Source organism: Vespula vulgaris, chromosome 6 (assembly GCF_905475345.1).
Source record: "Vespula vulgaris chromosome 6, iyVesVulg1.1, whole genome shotgun sequence".
In the NCBI taxonomy this organism is placed as follows: domain Eukaryota; kingdom Metazoa; phylum Arthropoda; class Insecta; order Hymenoptera; family Vespidae; genus Vespula; species Vespula vulgaris.
In genome coordinates this window covers 8,310,274-8,328,889 of record NC_066591.1, presented here as the reverse complement: position 1 = coordinate 8,328,889, position 18,616 = coordinate 8,310,274, and the positions used below count along the sequence as shown (strand labels likewise).

General features: G+C 28.2%; 4 protein-coding genes across 7 annotated transcripts; 2 read left to right on the top strand and 2 right to left on the bottom strand.

Annotated features, from left to right (window-relative positions):
- The first annotated feature begins 1,590 nt into the window (after window positions 1-1,590).
- Window positions 1,591-10,809, top strand: LOC127064494 (hippocampus abundant transcript 1 protein). Of its 4 annotated transcripts, XR_007781728.1 has the most exons (8): window positions 2,746-5,059; window positions 5,156-5,557; window positions 5,646-5,867; window positions 6,035-6,318; window positions 6,451-6,742; window positions 6,855-7,011; window positions 7,406-7,631; window positions 7,696-10,809. XR_007781728.1 is itself a non-coding variant. In XM_050995629.1 (7 exons), the coding sequence occupies exons 1-7, from the start codon at window positions 1,790-1,792 to the stop codon at window positions 7,510-7,512; spliced, it is 1,590 nt and encodes a 529-aa protein (XP_050851586.1). In that variant the 5' UTR covers window positions 1,591-1,789; the 3' UTR covers window positions 7,513-10,809. The 4 variants fall into 4 exon arrangements, 3 of the variants coding, with proteins under 3 accessions (XP_050851586.1, XP_050851585.1, XP_050851587.1); XM_050995629.1 differs by lacking the exon at window positions 2,746-5,059 and adding an exon at window positions 1,591-1,915 and having other exon boundaries at window positions 7,406-10,809; XM_050995628.1 differs by having other exon boundaries at window positions 7,406-10,809.
- LOC127064496 (TBC1 domain family member 7) lies at window positions 9,796-11,490 on the bottom strand. Its single transcript, XM_050995649.1, has 5 exons — window positions 11,278-11,490; window positions 10,786-11,135; window positions 10,385-10,669; window positions 10,121-10,250; window positions 9,796-10,043 (listed from the first exon to the last, which is right to left on the bottom strand). The coding sequence occupies exons 1-5, from the start codon at window positions 11,317-11,319 to the stop codon at window positions 9,927-9,929; spliced, it is 924 nt and encodes a 307-aa protein (XP_050851606.1). The 5' UTR covers window positions 11,320-11,490; the 3' UTR covers window positions 9,796-9,926.
- Window positions 11,491-11,573: 83 nt separating this feature from the next.
- Window positions 11,574-16,422, top strand: LOC127064491 (nucleolar protein 6). Its single transcript, XM_050995622.1, has 12 exons — window positions 11,574-11,855; window positions 11,960-12,409; window positions 12,495-12,966; window positions 13,041-13,322; window positions 13,405-13,678; window positions 13,758-14,052; window positions 14,165-14,389; window positions 14,479-14,916; window positions 15,004-15,167; window positions 15,248-15,501; window positions 15,574-15,983; window positions 16,059-16,422. Exons 1-12 carry the CDS (start codon window positions 11,832-11,834, stop codon window positions 16,302-16,304), a joined length of 3,534 nt encoding a protein of 1,177 aa, XP_050851579.1. The 5' UTR covers window positions 11,574-11,831; the 3' UTR covers window positions 16,305-16,422.
- LOC127064498 (uncharacterized) lies at window positions 16,175-18,247 on the bottom strand. The gene is made up of 3 exons (XM_050995652.1): window positions 17,914-18,247; window positions 17,440-17,596; window positions 16,175-16,967 (listed from the first exon to the last, which is right to left on the bottom strand). Exons 1-3 carry the CDS (start codon window positions 18,050-18,052, stop codon window positions 16,574-16,576), a joined length of 690 nt encoding a protein of 229 aa, XP_050851609.1. The 5' UTR covers window positions 18,053-18,247; the 3' UTR covers window positions 16,175-16,573.
- Window positions 18,248-18,616: the final 369 nt, after the last annotated feature.

Here is an 18,616-nt window from a genome sequence, read left to right as displayed (position 1 = left end):
CCACCACCACTAATAACCACCACACCAACGACCACTACCACTACAAAATAACTACCACCATAAAACTGACAATACAAATTCATTACAACAACGACCAATTGCAAGCTGGATTAGTGATTAACTCGAAGTAACGGTACTGTAACGGTAAATGTCTACATTTTGACCAATTTTTCTTATATATCTATCGGAAGCTTAGCCGATATATGTATGAATAATATTGAATAAATATGATTATCCGAATAAAAGTAACCATAAATATATATGACTATTTAAGTAAAAGTATTCAATAGGATTTGACCAATTGTTCTCGTGTATCTACCTGAAGCTTGGTCAATAAATTTATGTACGTTTACGGGTACTGTTGAATAAATTTGACTACATAATTGAAAGGATAAATATATGATCAATTCGTTCTTATATAGGTAACAAAAGAACCTAAAGCTTTACTTATAAGTATGTATTCGTATATAATACTTAACGTTGACTTACCTGACAGGAAGTAGTACTGCAACGGTAATTCAACAAAATTTATGATCCAATATTCTGTCACTCGATTATGTTATTTATTATTATTATAAAATCAGGATTAATGTGTAAATGTATAATATTAAAAATATTTAATCAATTTTTTTTTACTTTTAAAGAATAAGTAACAACGATGGAAATCAATCGGTGTAGTTGCGACATAGTCGTTCATTCAAATCAGTGAATATTTCGCGCCGATATTATTTGATGATACGAAGTTGATCAAAATTAAATATATTGACGGCGAAAATATGTTAGAATATTTAAAACTAAAAAGAACTTGTATTTCAAAAATAAGATATTACACAGGCATATGTAATTATTTACAATAGCTGTATTATTAAAAAAGTAAACGATATTATATAAACTTACTTGATACATACGTGTATGTGGTATTCAAATGATGTGGCAACATTAAGTGTAATTTTAATTATATTAAAAATGTGATAATATATTTGATTAAAAAAATTGATACGATAGATTTGAAATATGACGTACTATCGTTTTGTATTATAGTTAAGTAAGGCAATTTAAATTATACTTGAAAAGGTATAGAATTCTTCTATAAATTGATTTGTAATGCACTTTAAAAGACAAAAGTGAAGATTTTCATTTTACAATTAACATTAATAAACATATTTGCGCCATCTACGTTGCATAAACGTATCACAAACGGTATGAATGTTTATAAAATTTCCCTAAACTAACTAGGAGATTTGACCAATTCGCGTACTCGATTACTACAATGTCTAGGGAAATAATACGAAAGATAAGATTATCTAGTAAAAATCTTTACTATTTTTTTTAATAAGATGTATGTATGATTTTCAAGGTAATTCACAATGGTATTATATAGAATGTATTACTTGAAATGATGATTTAAATTACAGTATGTATAAAATTGAAGGAAATATAAATACAGATAATAAATTTCGATTAGCCAATTAGATTTTGACCAAAATAAGAACCAATTGTATAAATATTATTTTGTGCGATTGTAAGAAGCGCCATGCGGCTTAAACACAAATACGCGTGTTGCTTTCCCGCGTGTAAATGGGAAGCATCCACCGTTGTGCGCTAGTAAGTGGATGTTCCTACGTTGAGCTACGCCAAGTATGTGCATACGGTAGTTCGTGGCTTGGTGTTATGTAGGATACTGTCATGAGAAGAATTTGAAGCGAAAGTTGTGTTTTGTGTTCAAAGTTCACAGGCGATAATCATTGAGAAAATGACTCAAACGGTGAAGGCTAATTTGTAGGGATTGATGAAATTAAAGAAACGAAAGAGTCTGTGCGCGCAGTGCGTGAATATGCCCGCCAAGGTCTCAAAGAAGGTCGTAGGCATGATCATACGAAGCCGAAAGTCCATCATGAAGGATGGAGTCATTACGGTACTGAAAATTTCATTGAATTACATTTTAACGCACACAAGTATCTAAAATAATCTATGATCCCCCTATCTTTTATATTTAATCGTGTTCTGCAATATTATGAAATCATAGGATGATCACGAACAGTCTATGCAAAGACCTATGTTTACTGTTACGTACAGTTTATGATTATTGTATAGAATATTTTCTCTTTTCAGATATATTTAACTATCTCTACTTTAACACAATAATATCATACATTTGGAATTCATTTATTTTCAAAAGAAACAGCAAAACACGTAATATTTATAAATACGATGTTTGTGTAGATTAAATTTTCTTTGTTTATTTTATCTTTTTCTTTTACATAGTAACAAAGAAGTTATTTTTCTATTGATTGCATTATATCATGTTATTGATATTCATGGAATATTTTTTTTTGGTTGATCTTGTAACGGTATATAAATATTGGTAAGAGCATTATCATATCTTTAAAGATATATTCTTTCTTTATTTGTATGATATATTTCTATAGTATTGTTTTCTTTTATTTACAAGATAAGGATGGTACAGTAAAGATCATTAGTAAACAATGCTATAGTACATTATGCTTCTTTTCCAATCCTGTTAAAGTATTTGATCTTAATGGTTTTAGTTTTTATTTTTCTTAAAACTTTTATCTATAATATTATTTATCTAGATTTTCTTTTTCAATTTAACTCTTTATTTTTTATTTGTTTTATTTCTTAAAACTTAAAAATAATATTCATATAATTAGAAAAACTAAATAAGCTAACTAATTGGTACAATATGGAAATGAAATATTTTCAACGTAGTGAAATGAATCTCTTCAAATATATATACTTATATTACAAAATACAATGCCGTTAATGTTAAACAATAAAGCATATATAATTTATATTATAATATCATATAAAATAAAAATGTTGAAAGTGTGATGTAAGAGAGAAAAAGAGAATCCAACTTATCAAAACTAGTTGAGTTAAGACGAAATAAGAATAAAAATAAATAAATATTTTCTTGAAACATGAAATATTACGAATAGTTGTCGCCATTCGACATTATTAAATCGATCGTACTACGGCTTTCTGTATAATAAAGATTCCGTGTATATTGATCGGTGACAACTAATCGCCACGTACATACGTACGCAGATATAATTTTTAATGTTCATTTGTCAAAAAAGTGACGGAGATATAAACTTTTCCGATCACTGAAAATAAATTGATTTTGGAAAGTGCGATACTTTGGTATGCAACTGAAATCAGTGATTGAATATCATGAAGTGGTTATGATCCTCCTGAAGTTATATCGAATCGAAAATGTTACAATGAATAGAGTATAGAATGGCTCAAGAGTACTAGAGTGGGGATCAGTGGGAGAGAGTTGCAATGCAGTGGTTTGTGTTCTCGCGGATATTTTCGTATAATTCTAATCAAAATAAGGAAAATTTATTAAACACTAAGTTGAAAAAATTTCTCTTGAAATATGTGATCATATGTAATTTAATGGAAATTGCATCGATTAATGTCCGTGACTTTAAAAGACGTTAGAGAACGAAATGGAGTATGCCTCCACCCGACGTAAAAATTGGTCTTCGATATGCGTGTTGCGATTTTTGAAAAGATACGTCAATCGCTGAATATTTTTGACATTCTCGGAAATTTAGTTTTCGTAAACGGGCATCGTGTAACTCTATATCGGACATTAATTGTCGCGATTGCGGAACCGCATGACGTCACGTCTCGACCGTGAGTTCCGAAGTCAAGGCTGCAGAGATTCACCTGTCAAAAGACATCGGAACATTAAAATATTTCATGCCAATTCGGAAATTTGCCCTGAATTTTGAAATATTTACCGATGTATCGTATTACCGAATTATATCGTGTCACAAGATTAAGCGATACAAATTGCGAAAAAAGTTTGTAAAAGAAGATACGAAGCAGGATAATTATTGGCCGGCTTTAAAAAATTTTTATCTGCAAGCTATGTACTATTGTATAAGAAACACCTCTGGTATTTATATGAAAGTTTATTCCTTATTAAGTGTGATTATCATATACGAAAACAAAGGAAATATTATAAAAATGTGTACGAGCAGATGATTTATCGTTCCAATTTGAGGGATCATAAAAAAAAAATTCAAAATTATAACAAAAAATTTCATAAAGATAAAGATAAATGAGTTGAAACGTGCGTTGCACTGCCGATCAAGTAATTTTTGATGCTTCTTAAGCGATCACAGAAATAAATTCTGGCATTCATAGATAGATGAAAAAGCTAAAGATAGCTATCCTTTTAGATATATCCTTTTGCTTCATTTCTGGAAAGAATTAGCATTCTTCGTGGCACTGTGAAGTGATGTTCCTTTTTAAAGGTTGTACAAAACTTGCAAAGAATACTCATTTGCACTTATAATGCTTGTGATATATATTAAGAAATTAGATCTAAGCTAACTCCATTAATAATAAAATTTACTTCTTAAATGTAATATAACTACTTAAGATACAATATAAATTAGCACAAAGAACATGGTGCTTGACTTAATTCTCTATATAAAATAAACGTAAGAAAGGAAAGATAAACTTTATATGCTCTGAACATTTGGTTAAAGAAGACTGTGAAAATTGATCACACAAATTGCTTAAAAAAGTGCGTGCACATATATAAATGTACTTATAAATAAATATATCCGATGTGGTATTATTGTTCAGTGTAATTTATACTCAAAGATAATGCAATAAAATTATATTCGTAACATGATCTTAACAAATAAAAATGTGATTAAACAAAAATATGAGAAAAGATATATAGACAAAGATACATTTTTAAGATTTTAGTCTACAAAAAGTTGAGCGCGTAATTTTTTCAAGATTAGTCAAAGATATATGAGATGCAAACAAATATTTGTATTATATGGATTTTAACAAAAGATAAAATGATAAAGTAAATAATTAAAAATTGAAAAAGAATGAAAAAAAATACGTATAGTAACAATTCTTAGGGGTCATGCCCCCTGGGGCAAAAGGGGGAGCAGAGGGCTTGGGCCCTTCCTGTTCTGATATTCACAATAATCAAGAACATGCTATTGCAAAATTTACACCTCCTCTTACATTTGCCCAGCAATGCTACAGGCACCTTAAGGTTTCATTTATTATTTATAATTCCATTATTTGTAATTCTATAGCTAATAATAAATTATTGCTATTTAATAACACTCTATATTCTTTTATTTCACAGAGTTCAGGAGTAGGAGAGGCAAGCGTATATCATGCATTGGTTGTAATATTTTTGGAATTTTTTGCATGGGGTTTATTAACCATGCCTATCATTTCTGTATTAAATGAAACATTTCCGGATCATACGTTCCTCATGAATGGTTTAATAATGGGCATCAAAGGGATTTTATCTTTCCTTTCAGCACCATTAATTGGTGCTTTATCAGATGTGTGGGGTCGAAAATTTTTCTTACTTATCACAGTGGCCTTCACCTGTGCACCAATTCCACTAATGAGCATAAACACATGGTGGTTTTTTGCTATGATTTCTATAAGTGGTGTTTTTGCTTGTACTTTCTCTGTAGTATTTGCATATGTTGCCGATGTTACAGAAGAAAATCAAAGATCATTGGCATATGGTTTAGTAAGTACTATTCTTTTATATTACATTCTTTTAGAAACCAAGAATATCTTTTTAACTGCATCCTTATAAATTAATGTAATCGTTTTAGGTTTCTGCAACTTTTGCTGCTAGTATGGTAATTAGCCCAGCTTTAGGAGCTTATACCATGACACAATATGGAGAAAATCTAGCAGTTGCATTAGCAACAGCAATTGCAGTCTTAGATGTTTTTTTCATATTAGTAGCTGTACCTGAAAGTTTACCTGAAAAAGCAAGACCACCAGCACCCATATCTTGGGAGCAAGCTGATCCTTTTGCGGCCCTGGGAAAGGTAAATGTCTAAGAAACTTAGCGGTATATTAGAATTTCTATTATTATAATTTTCTATTGTTTTTTATTAGAATTATTATTTTTTACTAGAATCTTCTATTATTGGAAATTTCCATTATTACTTCTAGTATTATTATTAGTATTTATACTCATTTTTTATTGTACCAGGTTGGGAAAGATCATACAATTTTGATGCTGTGCGTCACTGTGTTCCTGAGTTATCTTCCTGAGGCAGGTCAATATAGCTGTATTTTTGTCTACTTAAAATTGACTATGGGATTTTCTGCTGCTATGGTAGCATGGTTTATTGCTGTGGTTGGAATATTAAGTGTGGGAGCTCAAATAATACTAGGACCTTTAATGAGAACCCTTGGTAGTAAACATACTATAATGTTGGGTCTTTTGTTTGAGATGTTACAACTCATGTGGTATGGCTTCGGATCACAAATATGGTAATGTCACTTTTGCAGTTATTTTTGTAATTAATTACATTTTCTGCAACATATCATTACTTTATATGCGTTAATTTTTTAAACATTTGTGGTTAAATACAAATTATTATATAAATTGATTGCAATTTTAAGGATGATGTGGGCAGCAGGAGTTCTAGCATCTGTGTCAAGTATCACATATCCTGCAATTTCTGCATTTGTATCTATGCACTCGGATGCCGATAAGCAGGGGTTGGTACAAGGAATGGTGACTGGAATGCGCGGTCTCTGTAATGGTTTGGGACCTGCAATGTTTGGCGTAATATTCTATCTTTTTCATGTTGATCTCAATGACGATACACCCTCTCTCCCCTTGAAACCATCTCTTTTGGATGAGAATAACAGAACAGGAACTGCCACACAACACCTTGATATTATGCCCCAGGTACTTATTGATAAGTTGCAAAATATTGATATATTACAATGTATTAACGTTATATTTCTGGTTCGCATACAATGATTATGGTACAATATTTATTGGAAAAAAAATTTTTCAGCTTGTACCAGGTCCGCCATTTGTATTTGGCGCATTATTAGTGATTTGTGCATTGCTGGTTGCTGCATTCATTCCTGAAACTACCACAATGGCAACAGGAGCATTACATCATCCATCCACCTCCCGGAGGCCCTCCGGTAAATACGCATATCAGAAATGTACGTTACAGGTTGCCACATACACTAAAAGACAAATGTGTTTGGTGGTGGGTTTATTTTGAAGTTATTATTTTAGGATTTTACATTGAATGTAACATATATTTGCCAATATTAATAATTGCAGTAATTATGTTAATAATTATATTAATAATTATATTAATAAATATTAATAATAATATTAATTAATATTTCATTAATGATATTAATGTTTCATTACTTAGAAATAATTACTTCAAAATATGCAATATATATGACTGTGTATATATACGTACATACATATATATACACACACACATGCTTTTATATTACCGATAAAACATATCAATTATAGATAAAAATGTTTCATTCTATATTTGAAAAGATCTATTTTAGATCAATAAAATATTTCTTACAGGTTTGTCTCTGGACGTTCATTATGAGCCAGATAGGATGGGAAGTGGAAGAGGAAAGGTAGGACCACTATCACCACTAGTCGACAATTGCAACTCTGCTGCACTATAGCTGCTGATAAATTCAAAGGCAGTTACTGTTCATGAGCAAGATATATGTTCTCACAAAATGACGAAACATTAATCAGTGAAGTGGTCACCGGTGTAAAGTGCACCAACTTCAAAGAGATTGTAATAGATTTGTCTATAATGTATTATACTATTTCTTTAAGTCATTAACTAAGCTTGATTTTAGGACTATCAATCAACTTAATGTTTAGGTTGTAATTTCCACAAGCAGTGCTTGTGTGACTAAGAAAGGGTTCTTCAAAGCAGATGCAGCCCTATTTGGAACAGAGTTTTGTTATATATATATATATATATAAAAAGAAAAAAAAAGAAAAACAGAAAATGAAGAAAAAAATCAAGTTGCTCTGTTCTTTTAATAATTCTTAAATCAAATTATATTATATTAGAGATCAGCAATTTTGAGACAACAATCAGTGATTACTAGTTTGCGTAGCTTGCCAATAGCAATACAGCACAAAATGGCAAGATAAATGACAGTATTTTTAATAGACTTCTAAGTTGTGTCATATCCTTTATTTGAATACCCTTTTATTGATTTAATATCTAATACAAAAAGGAAAACATGCAAATTTAATTTTTATTAGCCAATCGCTATATGATAATACACTTTGCGGATATACATTACATTGTAATGTCAATGAGAACATCCATAAATCATACAAAAACATTAGGATGAAAATAGTAAAAAGTTTCATTTATTTCTTTCATAACACTCACACATTCCTAATAATAAATATGCAGTATATTCATAATAGAAAGTCACTGCTTTATATTATAGAAAACATGAAACCTTGAACACTTTTACCCCATTAGAAATTATATTTTTGAGTACATAAACGTCTTCTTTTCTGTTGTTATCATTATAGCTACAATATTTAGAATGCGTAAATTTCACCAAAGTTAAGAGGTATGTTGTGTAATATTCTATTGTTTTATTATGAACGTAGGTAATTCTATCATAGTGTTCATTATAAAGCAGAAGTAGTTGCACACTTCTGTCTTTTTAATTAATTTATATATAATGATAACTTAATTTAAAGCATTTACAGAATGTGTGAACTACTTTCTTTCTGCACAAAATATCTATCATTTAGTAATTATAAATCGTCAGCATGAATGAAAAGGCCTTAATGAATATAACACAATTTATATAAATTTTGTCATCCTAAGGCAACAAGAAAAATTAAAGAAATTCTGATAAAACATTATTGTGTAGCCCAATTTTTAATTAAAAACTTTTAATATGACCAGAGCATTAATCATATATAAATTTAGAATCATCAGCATTCAGGAATGTATTAGTAGAATACTTTTGTCCGTATAATGTCTCAAATTGTGAATGGCTCTGTTAAATTCAACTATTTTGTGTTTCTTAAAATTTGCAATAACAAATTAAATTATTAGTTGGAATTATTTTTAGATAATTCATGATAATGAACATGAATTTTCAGTTCATATCTGTATATATAAACTTTCTCAAAGTTGTATCGTTTCAAATAATATTTTACTTTAAGTATTTGGAATATAACACTTTCAATTGGTTGCATATATCATTCTTGCCTGGCTTGCATCAGATTGCTAATGCCATTATTAAAAGAAGTAAACTAACAATAAGAATAAAAAGAAAGACATTTGGTCTTTTAATGCCAAAGAATGAGAAATAACAGAAAATTGTTTTGGAAACTATGGTGGATATAGATAAGAAAACAATATGTTTCTGCAGAAAATGTTGGATATGCCAGACATACACTTTTATATGATCTCAACTTTCTCCAAGAATTTTTCTGTTTTCTAATTTAATAATATGATCTGTTTCAGAATTGAATTAAAAAGTTTTTATATTACTGTTAACAAAGTAATGAAACAAATTGATAGAATAGTCTATTATTGAATTTCTATTATCTCCTTTTCTTTATTTAAGTAAAAATTAATTTTGTATATATAAAAAAAAAGCTTTTGCAAAATATAAAATTATTCTATATTCGTATTAAAATTAAGCAGCAGATTTCTTGGAGAATGCAAATATAAATAGTACAGACACAAATGTACACTGTTGTTGTGTTAATTCCTAGAAATCCTTTAGTAACATGCTCTTATTCACTGGAGTACATATATACAATTGTATCATACAGCAGAACATCATGAGATGAATAGAAAGAATATAATGTTAAATATAAGTAGGTACTAATGTCATGGCTTGACTCTGCTGAGTTAAGTAATTGTATATGTACAATGTATGATGGGTGCGCTAATAAAAAAAAGTAAATATTTTTAAGATAAAAGAAGGTATGTCTAAGAGAATAGCTCTTCTTTCATGTTTTTTTTTTATTATTATTATTTTTATTTAAATTATTTTCTCATGTTTTACAGATTTGTAGAATGTAGTTCCTTGTATTGTTATGTACTCTGTGTTATATTCACTGTATTTTGTGAAATAGATGTTAGCGTAGAACCACTTTGCTGCCAAGATTCTATTGCTTTATTAACTATTAATTCAGACATTTTTTCAGTTATCTAAAAGAAAAATATTTATATTAGATAATTATTAAACGATATTTATAAACTATAGTTGTATTTAATAATTAGTTTACATTATTGATTGTGTTCAACACACTATCTATACTGTCAGTGCGCAATAGAACACGCCTAAGAGTGGTTAACATAATCACAGCCACAAACACCAAAATTTTATATGCTCCTACAGTTATTTTATCCCATATCCTATAATTGAAAAATCAATCATTACATTGTTATAGTATAATGAGGATTACAGTTTATGTAACTTTATAATGTATATTGTAATCATTCTTCCAATTACTTGATTAACATTTTATTATAAATTATAATATACATACTTGGCTATTGATCCATTACATATTGTGCCTGCAAAGCATGAGTAAAACCACATATCAAATGGAAGATTATGAAGAGCTTCGATCCTAGCTAAATGTTTAGATAATTCTGGATCTTCTCTTTCTAATAATGTACATGTACATTCTTGTAATCTACCAACTTCTGCATGAAATTTTTGTACTTGATTCAAAAGTCCACATAGTATCCAATATACGTCTACTAATTTATCTTGTCCAGAATCGGTATCTATGATATGCCAGAGCGCCTCAGCCATTCTGCTCATTGCCCTAATACAAATGTAATCTAAATTGTACATTGCATTTGTACAATAGTTAGAATATGTTTACCAAGTTGCTTTTATGTATATTATATTTTTATATATATTATAATAAATACCGCTAACCTATATAAAGATGATTCCAATTGAGTACTCATGTCTATTTTTGTTCGTCTTGTTCGTAAAAGCCACATTGTAAGAAGCATTAAATGTGGTTTTGTATTGTCTTCCATAAACTTTGTTACTTTAAGTGCTTTCAGTAAATCTTCAAATTCTGCTTTACGTTGTTTCATTATAAATTCATGGCTTTCTATATAAACAGGTATAACGTCAAGTAATATTTTCCATATTAAATTTCTATATATAGCAGGGACAGTGAATCTTAAACAGAATTGTTTGAGTTTCATCTTATCAAACGGATGTTCTTTTAGCAGTATTTCCAATGATCTTTTTTCTTCAACACTGCGAAATCCTACCTATAATGTAAAAAGGAACAATATTAGATTGTATGTTTTAAGTGAATGTTATTATTAACAGTTGCAAAAGAAAAAATCTAAAAATATTTAATGACATATATTAAACAATATAAGTTAATTATAAAAGTTAATATGTGTTTACCTTTTCATAATAAGAAGATCGAAAATTTCGTTCATCTGTCATTTTGTTAATAATTAAAATTTTTCATAAAATATTGTTAAGGAAACATATCATTTATGAAGTCTATAATAATCTTTGATTATTTACATATTTTAATTCACATATATTAAAAATCAGCTAACTTCTACATCCCTAATACACTATACAAGTAATGATCAAATTAACTTATCATAATAACAGCAGTTTCAAGATTATAACTGTATAGTGTATGTTATCAGCTGATCGTATTATACACGTACACATGCAAAAATCAGATAGAACCTATGATCTGCAGTATACAGTAATCAATCGTATTTTGTTTTTGAACACATATGAATGGTGGACAATTCTCGAAAATACTTAATTGAATTTCTCGCTAGGTGGCGACACTTCACTGTAAATAATCCTGATTTCGGTAAAAAGTTTTAACCTGTAGGTTCAAAACGTGGTTGAACGCATGACACCGAAATTTAGATTGTTATTTGATATATTTTGATAATAAAAATATATGTTATAAATCAATTGAAATATTAACAATGAAAGTTAAAAAGTCTTGTAAGGTAACGTTAATTGAAACATGATATAACAACGTTTTCATATAATTAATTTCATAATTCATCTTACTTTATCGTAAAATAAATACCAACAATAAAATCATTTTTAGGTAGGAAAAACGAAGAAGCTAAAAGAAAAAATCATTGATAGTGATTCGTACATAAATTCTGAAAATGATTATAATTATAACAGTAATCTTGATGATGACATAAATTTTATGAAAGAAATTGATGAGAATCATGAATCTAGCCCAGAATTGAATGGTATTAATAATTCAATTTCTAATACAACAAAAAAAAGAAGTGTTACAGAAGAACTTGCTGATATACCTATAAAAAAGAAAAAATTACAAAATGATTTATATAAACAACCAACGGTGGAAGAATTAAGTCAACTTCGAGAAACTGAAACTCTTTTCCATTCAAATTTATTTAGACTCCAAATTGAAGAATTATTGACTGAAGTAAAACTAAAAAATAAATATAAAAAACTATTTGATGAGTGGTTTATTAAATTCAAGGCAAATATAGAATCATTACAAGAAATTGATGAATTGAAGGTATGTTATTGTTTAGATTTACTTAAGTCTTTTTAATTTAAGTAAGAGATATTAAATAAAGATTTAATATATTTATTATCTTAAGTTCGCAGATGGAAATATCAGTCAGAAATTACATTTAAATATTCCTATATTAAATGTACCAGTAGATATAAAAGGCACATTTAAATTTTTGAAACCTTTAACTATTAATATTATTGGTTCATATTCTTTTGATTGTACAATTGGTCCAAATGCTGCTGTAGATATAATGATTCAAATGCCAGACAATTTATTTCAAAAACATGATTATCAAAATTATAGATATTTGAGAAAAAAAGCTATATATCTGGCATATATAACTTCGAATATAAGAGATGATCTTGCCGATAAAAAATGTTTTCTCGGTAGTAATTTAAAACCTATACTAGAAATACTGCCACCTGGAAGTTTAGGAAAAAAATTAAGAATACATATACATATATCTGCACATGAAGACAGTTTCAAACTGAACAGGTTTTCACCAGAAAAAAATTGTATTAGACCTAATTGGTTTTTCAATGAAGAAGTTGAAAATGGTATGTTATTTATTTATTTATTTTTCAGCATATATGCCTTAATACTTAAGATAATTATATTATATTTTATTTAGCATCTTTAACACCAACACCGCATTATAACTCCATAATATTACATGATCTAACAATGTTAGAAACAAGTTCTAGAAATACAGCATTGATAAAGGAATATCCTAATATTAGAGATGGTATTATTTTGCTAAAGATATGGTTGAGCCAACGACAATTAATTAAGGGTTATGATAGCTTTAGTAGTCATATAATGACGATGTATGTTTTATACTTGCTAAGAATAAAAAAACTCAACACATTTATGAGTAGTTACCAAATAGTAAGGAATGTATGGTGTAATTTAGGTAAGATATTACTATTTATTATTATTATTATTATTATTGTTTTTTCCTATTGCTTTCATGATATCGATATTTTTTATCGCAGTGCAAAATAGTTGGTATGAAAATGGGATATCCATGTACCAAGGAAACGATAGTCAACAACGTATTCTGGATTATCATAAATATTATGATTGTGTATTTTTGGATCCAAGCGGATATCATAACTTGGCTTCCTTTTTATCAAGAGATACTTTCTCGTGGATACAAAGAGAAGCAGAGATTTCTTTAAAACATTTGGACGATGTAAATGTTAATAGTTTTCCATCTATTTTTATGTATAGGGTTCCATTCTACAATGCATTTGATAATATATTATGGTAAGAATATGAATATTTTTAATTAAGTTAAAAAGTATAAGAGTTATATTTTTAATCAAATAACTTATTTTATGTTTAGTATTGAAGATAATAAAGCCATAGAAAAAATTGTTGACATTAAATCATCTAAAGATGATAAATTAGATTATGGTGTTGATAAACGCAGTCAAGCTATTAAAATACTTATAAAGATATTGAAGCAAGGTTTAGGAAATAGAGTACATAGAATATGTGTATTACCTGATGAACCAAGGCAATGGGAGTGTAAAAATGAATTGCCAAATAATATTGGAAAAATCTCTATTGGTTTTGACTTAAACCCAGAATTTTGTTTTAGTATTGTTGAGAAAGGTCCTGAAGCTAATTTACCAGACGTAAGTACAACATACTAATTTTAAGGTGTATTCTGCAGAGAATATATTATATGTTAATATGATCTTAATATAATTTATAATGTTAATCTTTTACAATAATCTTTTACAACAGGCAGCTTTATTTAGAAAATTTTGGTGTAATAAATCTGAATTACGTCGCTTTCAAGATGGATCCATACGCGAAGCTGTAGTTTGGGGAAAAGGAAAAACGTTACATGAAAAGAGAATGATTTGTAAAAAGATTGTAAAATTTATATTGAAACATAAATTTAATTTATTAGAGAATCAATATTTATATCTTGCTAATCAAATGGAAGATATTTTAAAATTAAACAAAGTAATATTTCTTACATATATACAAATATTAGAAGCTATAAAATTCTTATTATTAATAGAATATTTGTTTTTTTCTTTTTTTTTTTTTAGATTAAAATTACACACTTTGTATATGGTACTGGTGAAGAAGCAACTTTACGCGTGATACAAGCATTTAATTCTTTAGAAAAAAACTTAATGTCTCTTGTTGATATACCTCTTTCAATAACTGGTGTACAAGGATCTAGCGCAGCTTTTCGTTATACGGAAGTTTTTCCACCATTAGCAACTGTTTATCGAGCTGGTCATAAAATAACTAAGGAAGGTGAAAATTACTTAATGCTTAAAACGAAAAATATTGGTATGGTACCTAGATATGTTTATCCACTTGATGTTAGTTTACAATTATCAACTAGTGGGAAATGGCCTGAAGAATTAGAAGCTATCAGGAAAACAAAAGCTGCTTTTCATATTCAAATTGCTGAATGCCTTAGGAAACAGCACAATTTGAAAGCACAAGGAAATTTTACTCATATAGATGTATTTAAGGTAAAACTTATAATATGTATTTTATGAAATGGCATTATTTAAAGTTTGATAGTTTTGGTAGATATAATCAAAATATTTATTTATTAGGATGGATTTGTTTTTCGGTTGAGAGTAGCGCATCAAAAAGAAATAGCGTTTTTAAAACACCAAGTCGATGAAGATGGTGTAATTAAGTATAGAGATAATGAAGAATCTATTGAATTAGAAAAGAAATTATTTCAATTGCCCAAATTAAGTAGTGCATTACATGGGTAAGTGAACAAGTAAAAAGATTTAGTTTAATTTCAAAACTTGTTGCTAATTATAATATAAATTCTCTTAATTATAATAGGATACACTCTCAACATCCTTCATTTGGTGCTGCTTGTTGTTTAACAAAACGTTGGTTGTCTGCTCATTTGTTGGATGATTCTCATATGCCAAATGTAGCAGTTGAATTAATTTTAGCATCAATGTATTTAATGCCACAACCATATAGACATGCACATATGCCACAAGTAGCATTTTTAAGAGTTTTAGAAATTTTTGCAAGGGAATACTGGAATACAGATCCTGTTATTGTTAATTTCAATGATGAAATGTCAAGTATGTATATATAATATATTTAAAAAACTTGACTTTTTAATAATCTTTTAAACGTGTTATATATATTTGCAGAAGAAGAAATTATTGAGGTAGAAACGCTTTTTGGAAAGTCGCGTGACACCTTACCACATTTATTTATTTCTACACCTTATGACCAACAAGGATCTTTATGGACTAAAAAAGCACCGACCGTATTAATTTTGAATCGTATATGTCTTCTCGCTCAAGAATCTTTAAAATTGTTTGAGCAACAATTATATACTAAAACGATATTAGATTGTAAAGCTCTTTTTAGATCACCTATGTCAGAATATGATTGTTTGATATATTTGAAACCGCTTCTCAATCCTAGAAGATTGCAAGCAATTGATCTGGATGAAAAACATCCAATTGTTGAATGGCATCCGTATAAACCACATTCATTACAAAAAATTCCTATCATAGATTTCGATCCTGTTCAATACTTTTTGAAAGAGTTAAGGGTACGTTAATCTCATTAATATATATTTTTATCGATATAATTTGATGTCAAACTAATATAATATTTATATTTATAGGATGGTTATAGTGAATTTGCTTTATTTTTTCATGATACATACGGTGGTATGGTAATAGGAGTTTTATTGAAACCTACTGCTCTCAAAGACAACGATTTTAAAGTATCGAACGTGAATTGTCGAAAATTGAATAACGATGGTAAACTTGTATTAAATTTTTCTACGATGATACAAGATTTTTATGTTCTTGGAAAAGACCTTGTAAGAGCTATTGAAGTTACTTCCAAGAAGTTATCCGTTACATGAGATTGAACAATTTACAAAGAACATAATACATTTTTACATTACAATCGAAACATTTTTCTATATATGTATGTCGTATAGATGTAAATATGAAAAATAAATATTTTTATCACAGTAACAATATGATATGCATGAGCATATATATATTGCAGAAATATAACAATTTATTATCCAATAAAATGTAATATAGTAATATGCGTCTACGATTTATCATTTAAAAAAGACCAAAAGATAAATACGTGTAGACCTAAAAAAGAAAAAAAAAAAACATATTATGGAGGTGACGATGGCGATGTTGGAAAACATAATCTATCACGTTCCCCAAGTTGTGCTATTTCTGCACTGTTTATAATTTGTGCAATTTGCAATTTGATTGCTATTTGTCTCTGAGGAGAAAAAGTCTTCAATGTTTGCGCATAACTTAAAAATAACAAATCCACTGCATCCATACATTTTTGTACTTTTCTCGTTTGTAAATATTCTATTGTCTCTTCAGGTATGTTTAGATTTAAAGTCGGTTGTATCGTGCAATGCCTAGGAACAGGCATCTCTTCATTGTGAGAATCATTAAAATATTGCACAATATCTTCATGGCCAGCAGGTTCACTTTTGATCTTTGTATCTGTATCACTATCCGAATAACTTCCTACATGATTTAAATCGATTCTAACAAAAAAGAAATTTTAATCTTTGGTGCGAGATATTCTTTATACAAATTGTACTACAATACTTTTATTTTATATCTTATCTAACATATTTGTTTTGTATGTTAAAACTTTTTTTCTACTAACACGTATTACGTAACAAAAATATGAAATTATCAATAGTACTTTTATTATTTTTTTTTTTTTTACGATAAAAATATAGTCATGATATCAGGGAGAAATACTTCAATAATAAAAACAAGATAAATATTAATCTAATTGTTTCAAGGAAATTATCCCGTGAATTGTTCGTGGTTACGAATTATCATACTAATCTTATCTATTACATTTTATAATAGTGATCGATATGACAAAAAAAAAGGTAAAAGAAACGAATTTAATGAATATAAATTTCCGATCACAATCAGATCTATTATCGATCGATTTTCATCGAATAAAATTCTAAGTAATCAATTTTTGTAATCATTACTTACTGTCTAGTGGTTACATAAGGCTTTAAAAAATCCATCTGATTAGCCCAAGTCCACCTTCTATATTTTTTGTTATATTGTCCTGTAGCATCTGATTGTGATCGTAAATATTTTCCATAACAATCACGAAGATGCCTCCATTTATTTTTTGCTACTGTACCTATAATAAAAATGATATCGAACTGATAAGATATATATGTTTTGTATCATCGATATATACTCTTCATACAAACAATATTTTAGTCAATTATAATTTATTTAAATCAAATTATAACTTTAAAAAGTTTTTTTTATTATGAAATCGTAAGAGACAAGTTATAGAATTTAAATTCAAATTCAAATAGTTCGATCGATCGATTGAATATTTATCGAATTTGAGCGGGGAAAGAGATAATTTTTGAATATCGAATAATTATAATCGATATGAGACTTATTCGATTGTTGCGATATCGATGATGACCCTGTACAAACTCTCACCATCTTCTAAATCCAATTGAATCGCTATTTCTTTCCACACTGTTGCTTTCTTATTAATGTCCTTGTAATATTTATTCTTCATATTATATAAGATTGGATAATTTTTCACAAGATCAATTAATCTCTCGGTCTCGCACATTTTGACTTTAATTTGTCAAAATGCAATGTACTGTCCAGTGAGATCACACCTCATGATCAAGTAAAACTGCACCGACCGGATGCGGTAAATTGGTTTTGAGGCGTCGGTTTCTACCCGCATGCGGTCATCCGACTTCAGGGCCGTTCCCATAATAAAATGTACCCGTTATAAAATGTTTACATTTGACATATGTTCTTTTTCTTTCACATATATGATTTATATATATATATATATATATATATATATATATATATACACACATACACATTAACACTATAATAATTCTTTTCTTCAGATGATAATTTGTCAAATAAAATTTATCTTCCATAATGAATCATTTGTTATTGACTGATAATTCCTGTGATAAAATATGTTATATGTACATACGTACTTGATATAATAAACGAATTTAATTGAAGACAACGTGTAATTTTCGATTATGCAATTCTTTATATATATATTCTTACTTTAAGTAACTAGAATACAAAAAAATTGTCTTCTCTTCCTTATATATTTTTATATCTATATTAGAATTACGTTAATGTTAGAATAAAAGTAAAGTAT

Excerpts from the sequence above, each read along its gene's own strand:
- LOC127064494 (XM_050995628.1), top strand. The coding sequence starts at position 4,925 with ATGCCCCCTGGGGCAAAAGGGGGAGCAGAGGGCTTGGGCCCTTCCTGT. Across the intron at positions 5,868-6,034 it reads CTTTTGCGGCCCTGGGAAAG|GTTGGGAAAGATCATACAAT; the intron begins GTAAATGTCTAA and ends TTATTGTACCAG. Across the intron at positions 7,012-7,405 it reads TAAATACGCATATCAGAAAT|GTTTGTCTCTGGACGTTCAT; the intron begins GTACGTTACAGG and ends TATTTCTTACAG.
- LOC127064496 (XM_050995649.1), bottom strand. The coding sequence starts at position 11,319 with ATGACAGATGAACGAAATTTTCGATCTTCTTATTATGAAAAG. Across the intron at positions 10,251-10,384 it reads TGTAATGGATCAATAGCCAA|GATATGGGATAAAATAACTG; the intron begins GTATGTATATTA and ends TTTCAATTATAG. Across the intron at positions 10,044-10,120 it reads TGTTGAACACAATCAATAAT|ATAACTGAAAAAATGTCTGA; the intron begins GTAAACTAATTA and ends TTTTTCTTTTAG.
- LOC127064491 (XM_050995622.1), top strand. The coding sequence starts at position 11,832 with ATGAAAGTTAAAAAGTCTTGTAAG. Across the intron at positions 12,410-12,494 it reads AAGAAATTGATGAATTGAAG|TTCGCAGATGGAAATATCAG; the intron begins GTATGTTATTGT and ends TATTATCTTAAG. Across the intron at positions 13,679-13,757 it reads GCATTTGATAATATATTATG|TATTGAAGATAATAAAGCCA; the intron begins GTAAGAATATGA and ends TTTTATGTTTAG.
- LOC127064498 (XM_050995652.1), bottom strand. The coding sequence starts at position 18,052 with ATGTGCGAGACCGAGAGATTAATTGATCTTGTGAAAAATTATCCAATC. Across the intron at positions 17,597-17,913 it reads TCAATTGGATTTAGAAGATG|GTACAGTAGCAAAAAATAAA; the intron begins GTGAGAGTTTGT and ends TTTTTATTATAG. Across the intron at positions 16,968-17,439 it reads CCTTATGTAACCACTAGACA|AATCGATTTAAATCATGTAG; the intron begins GTAAGTAATGAT and ends CTTTTTTGTTAG.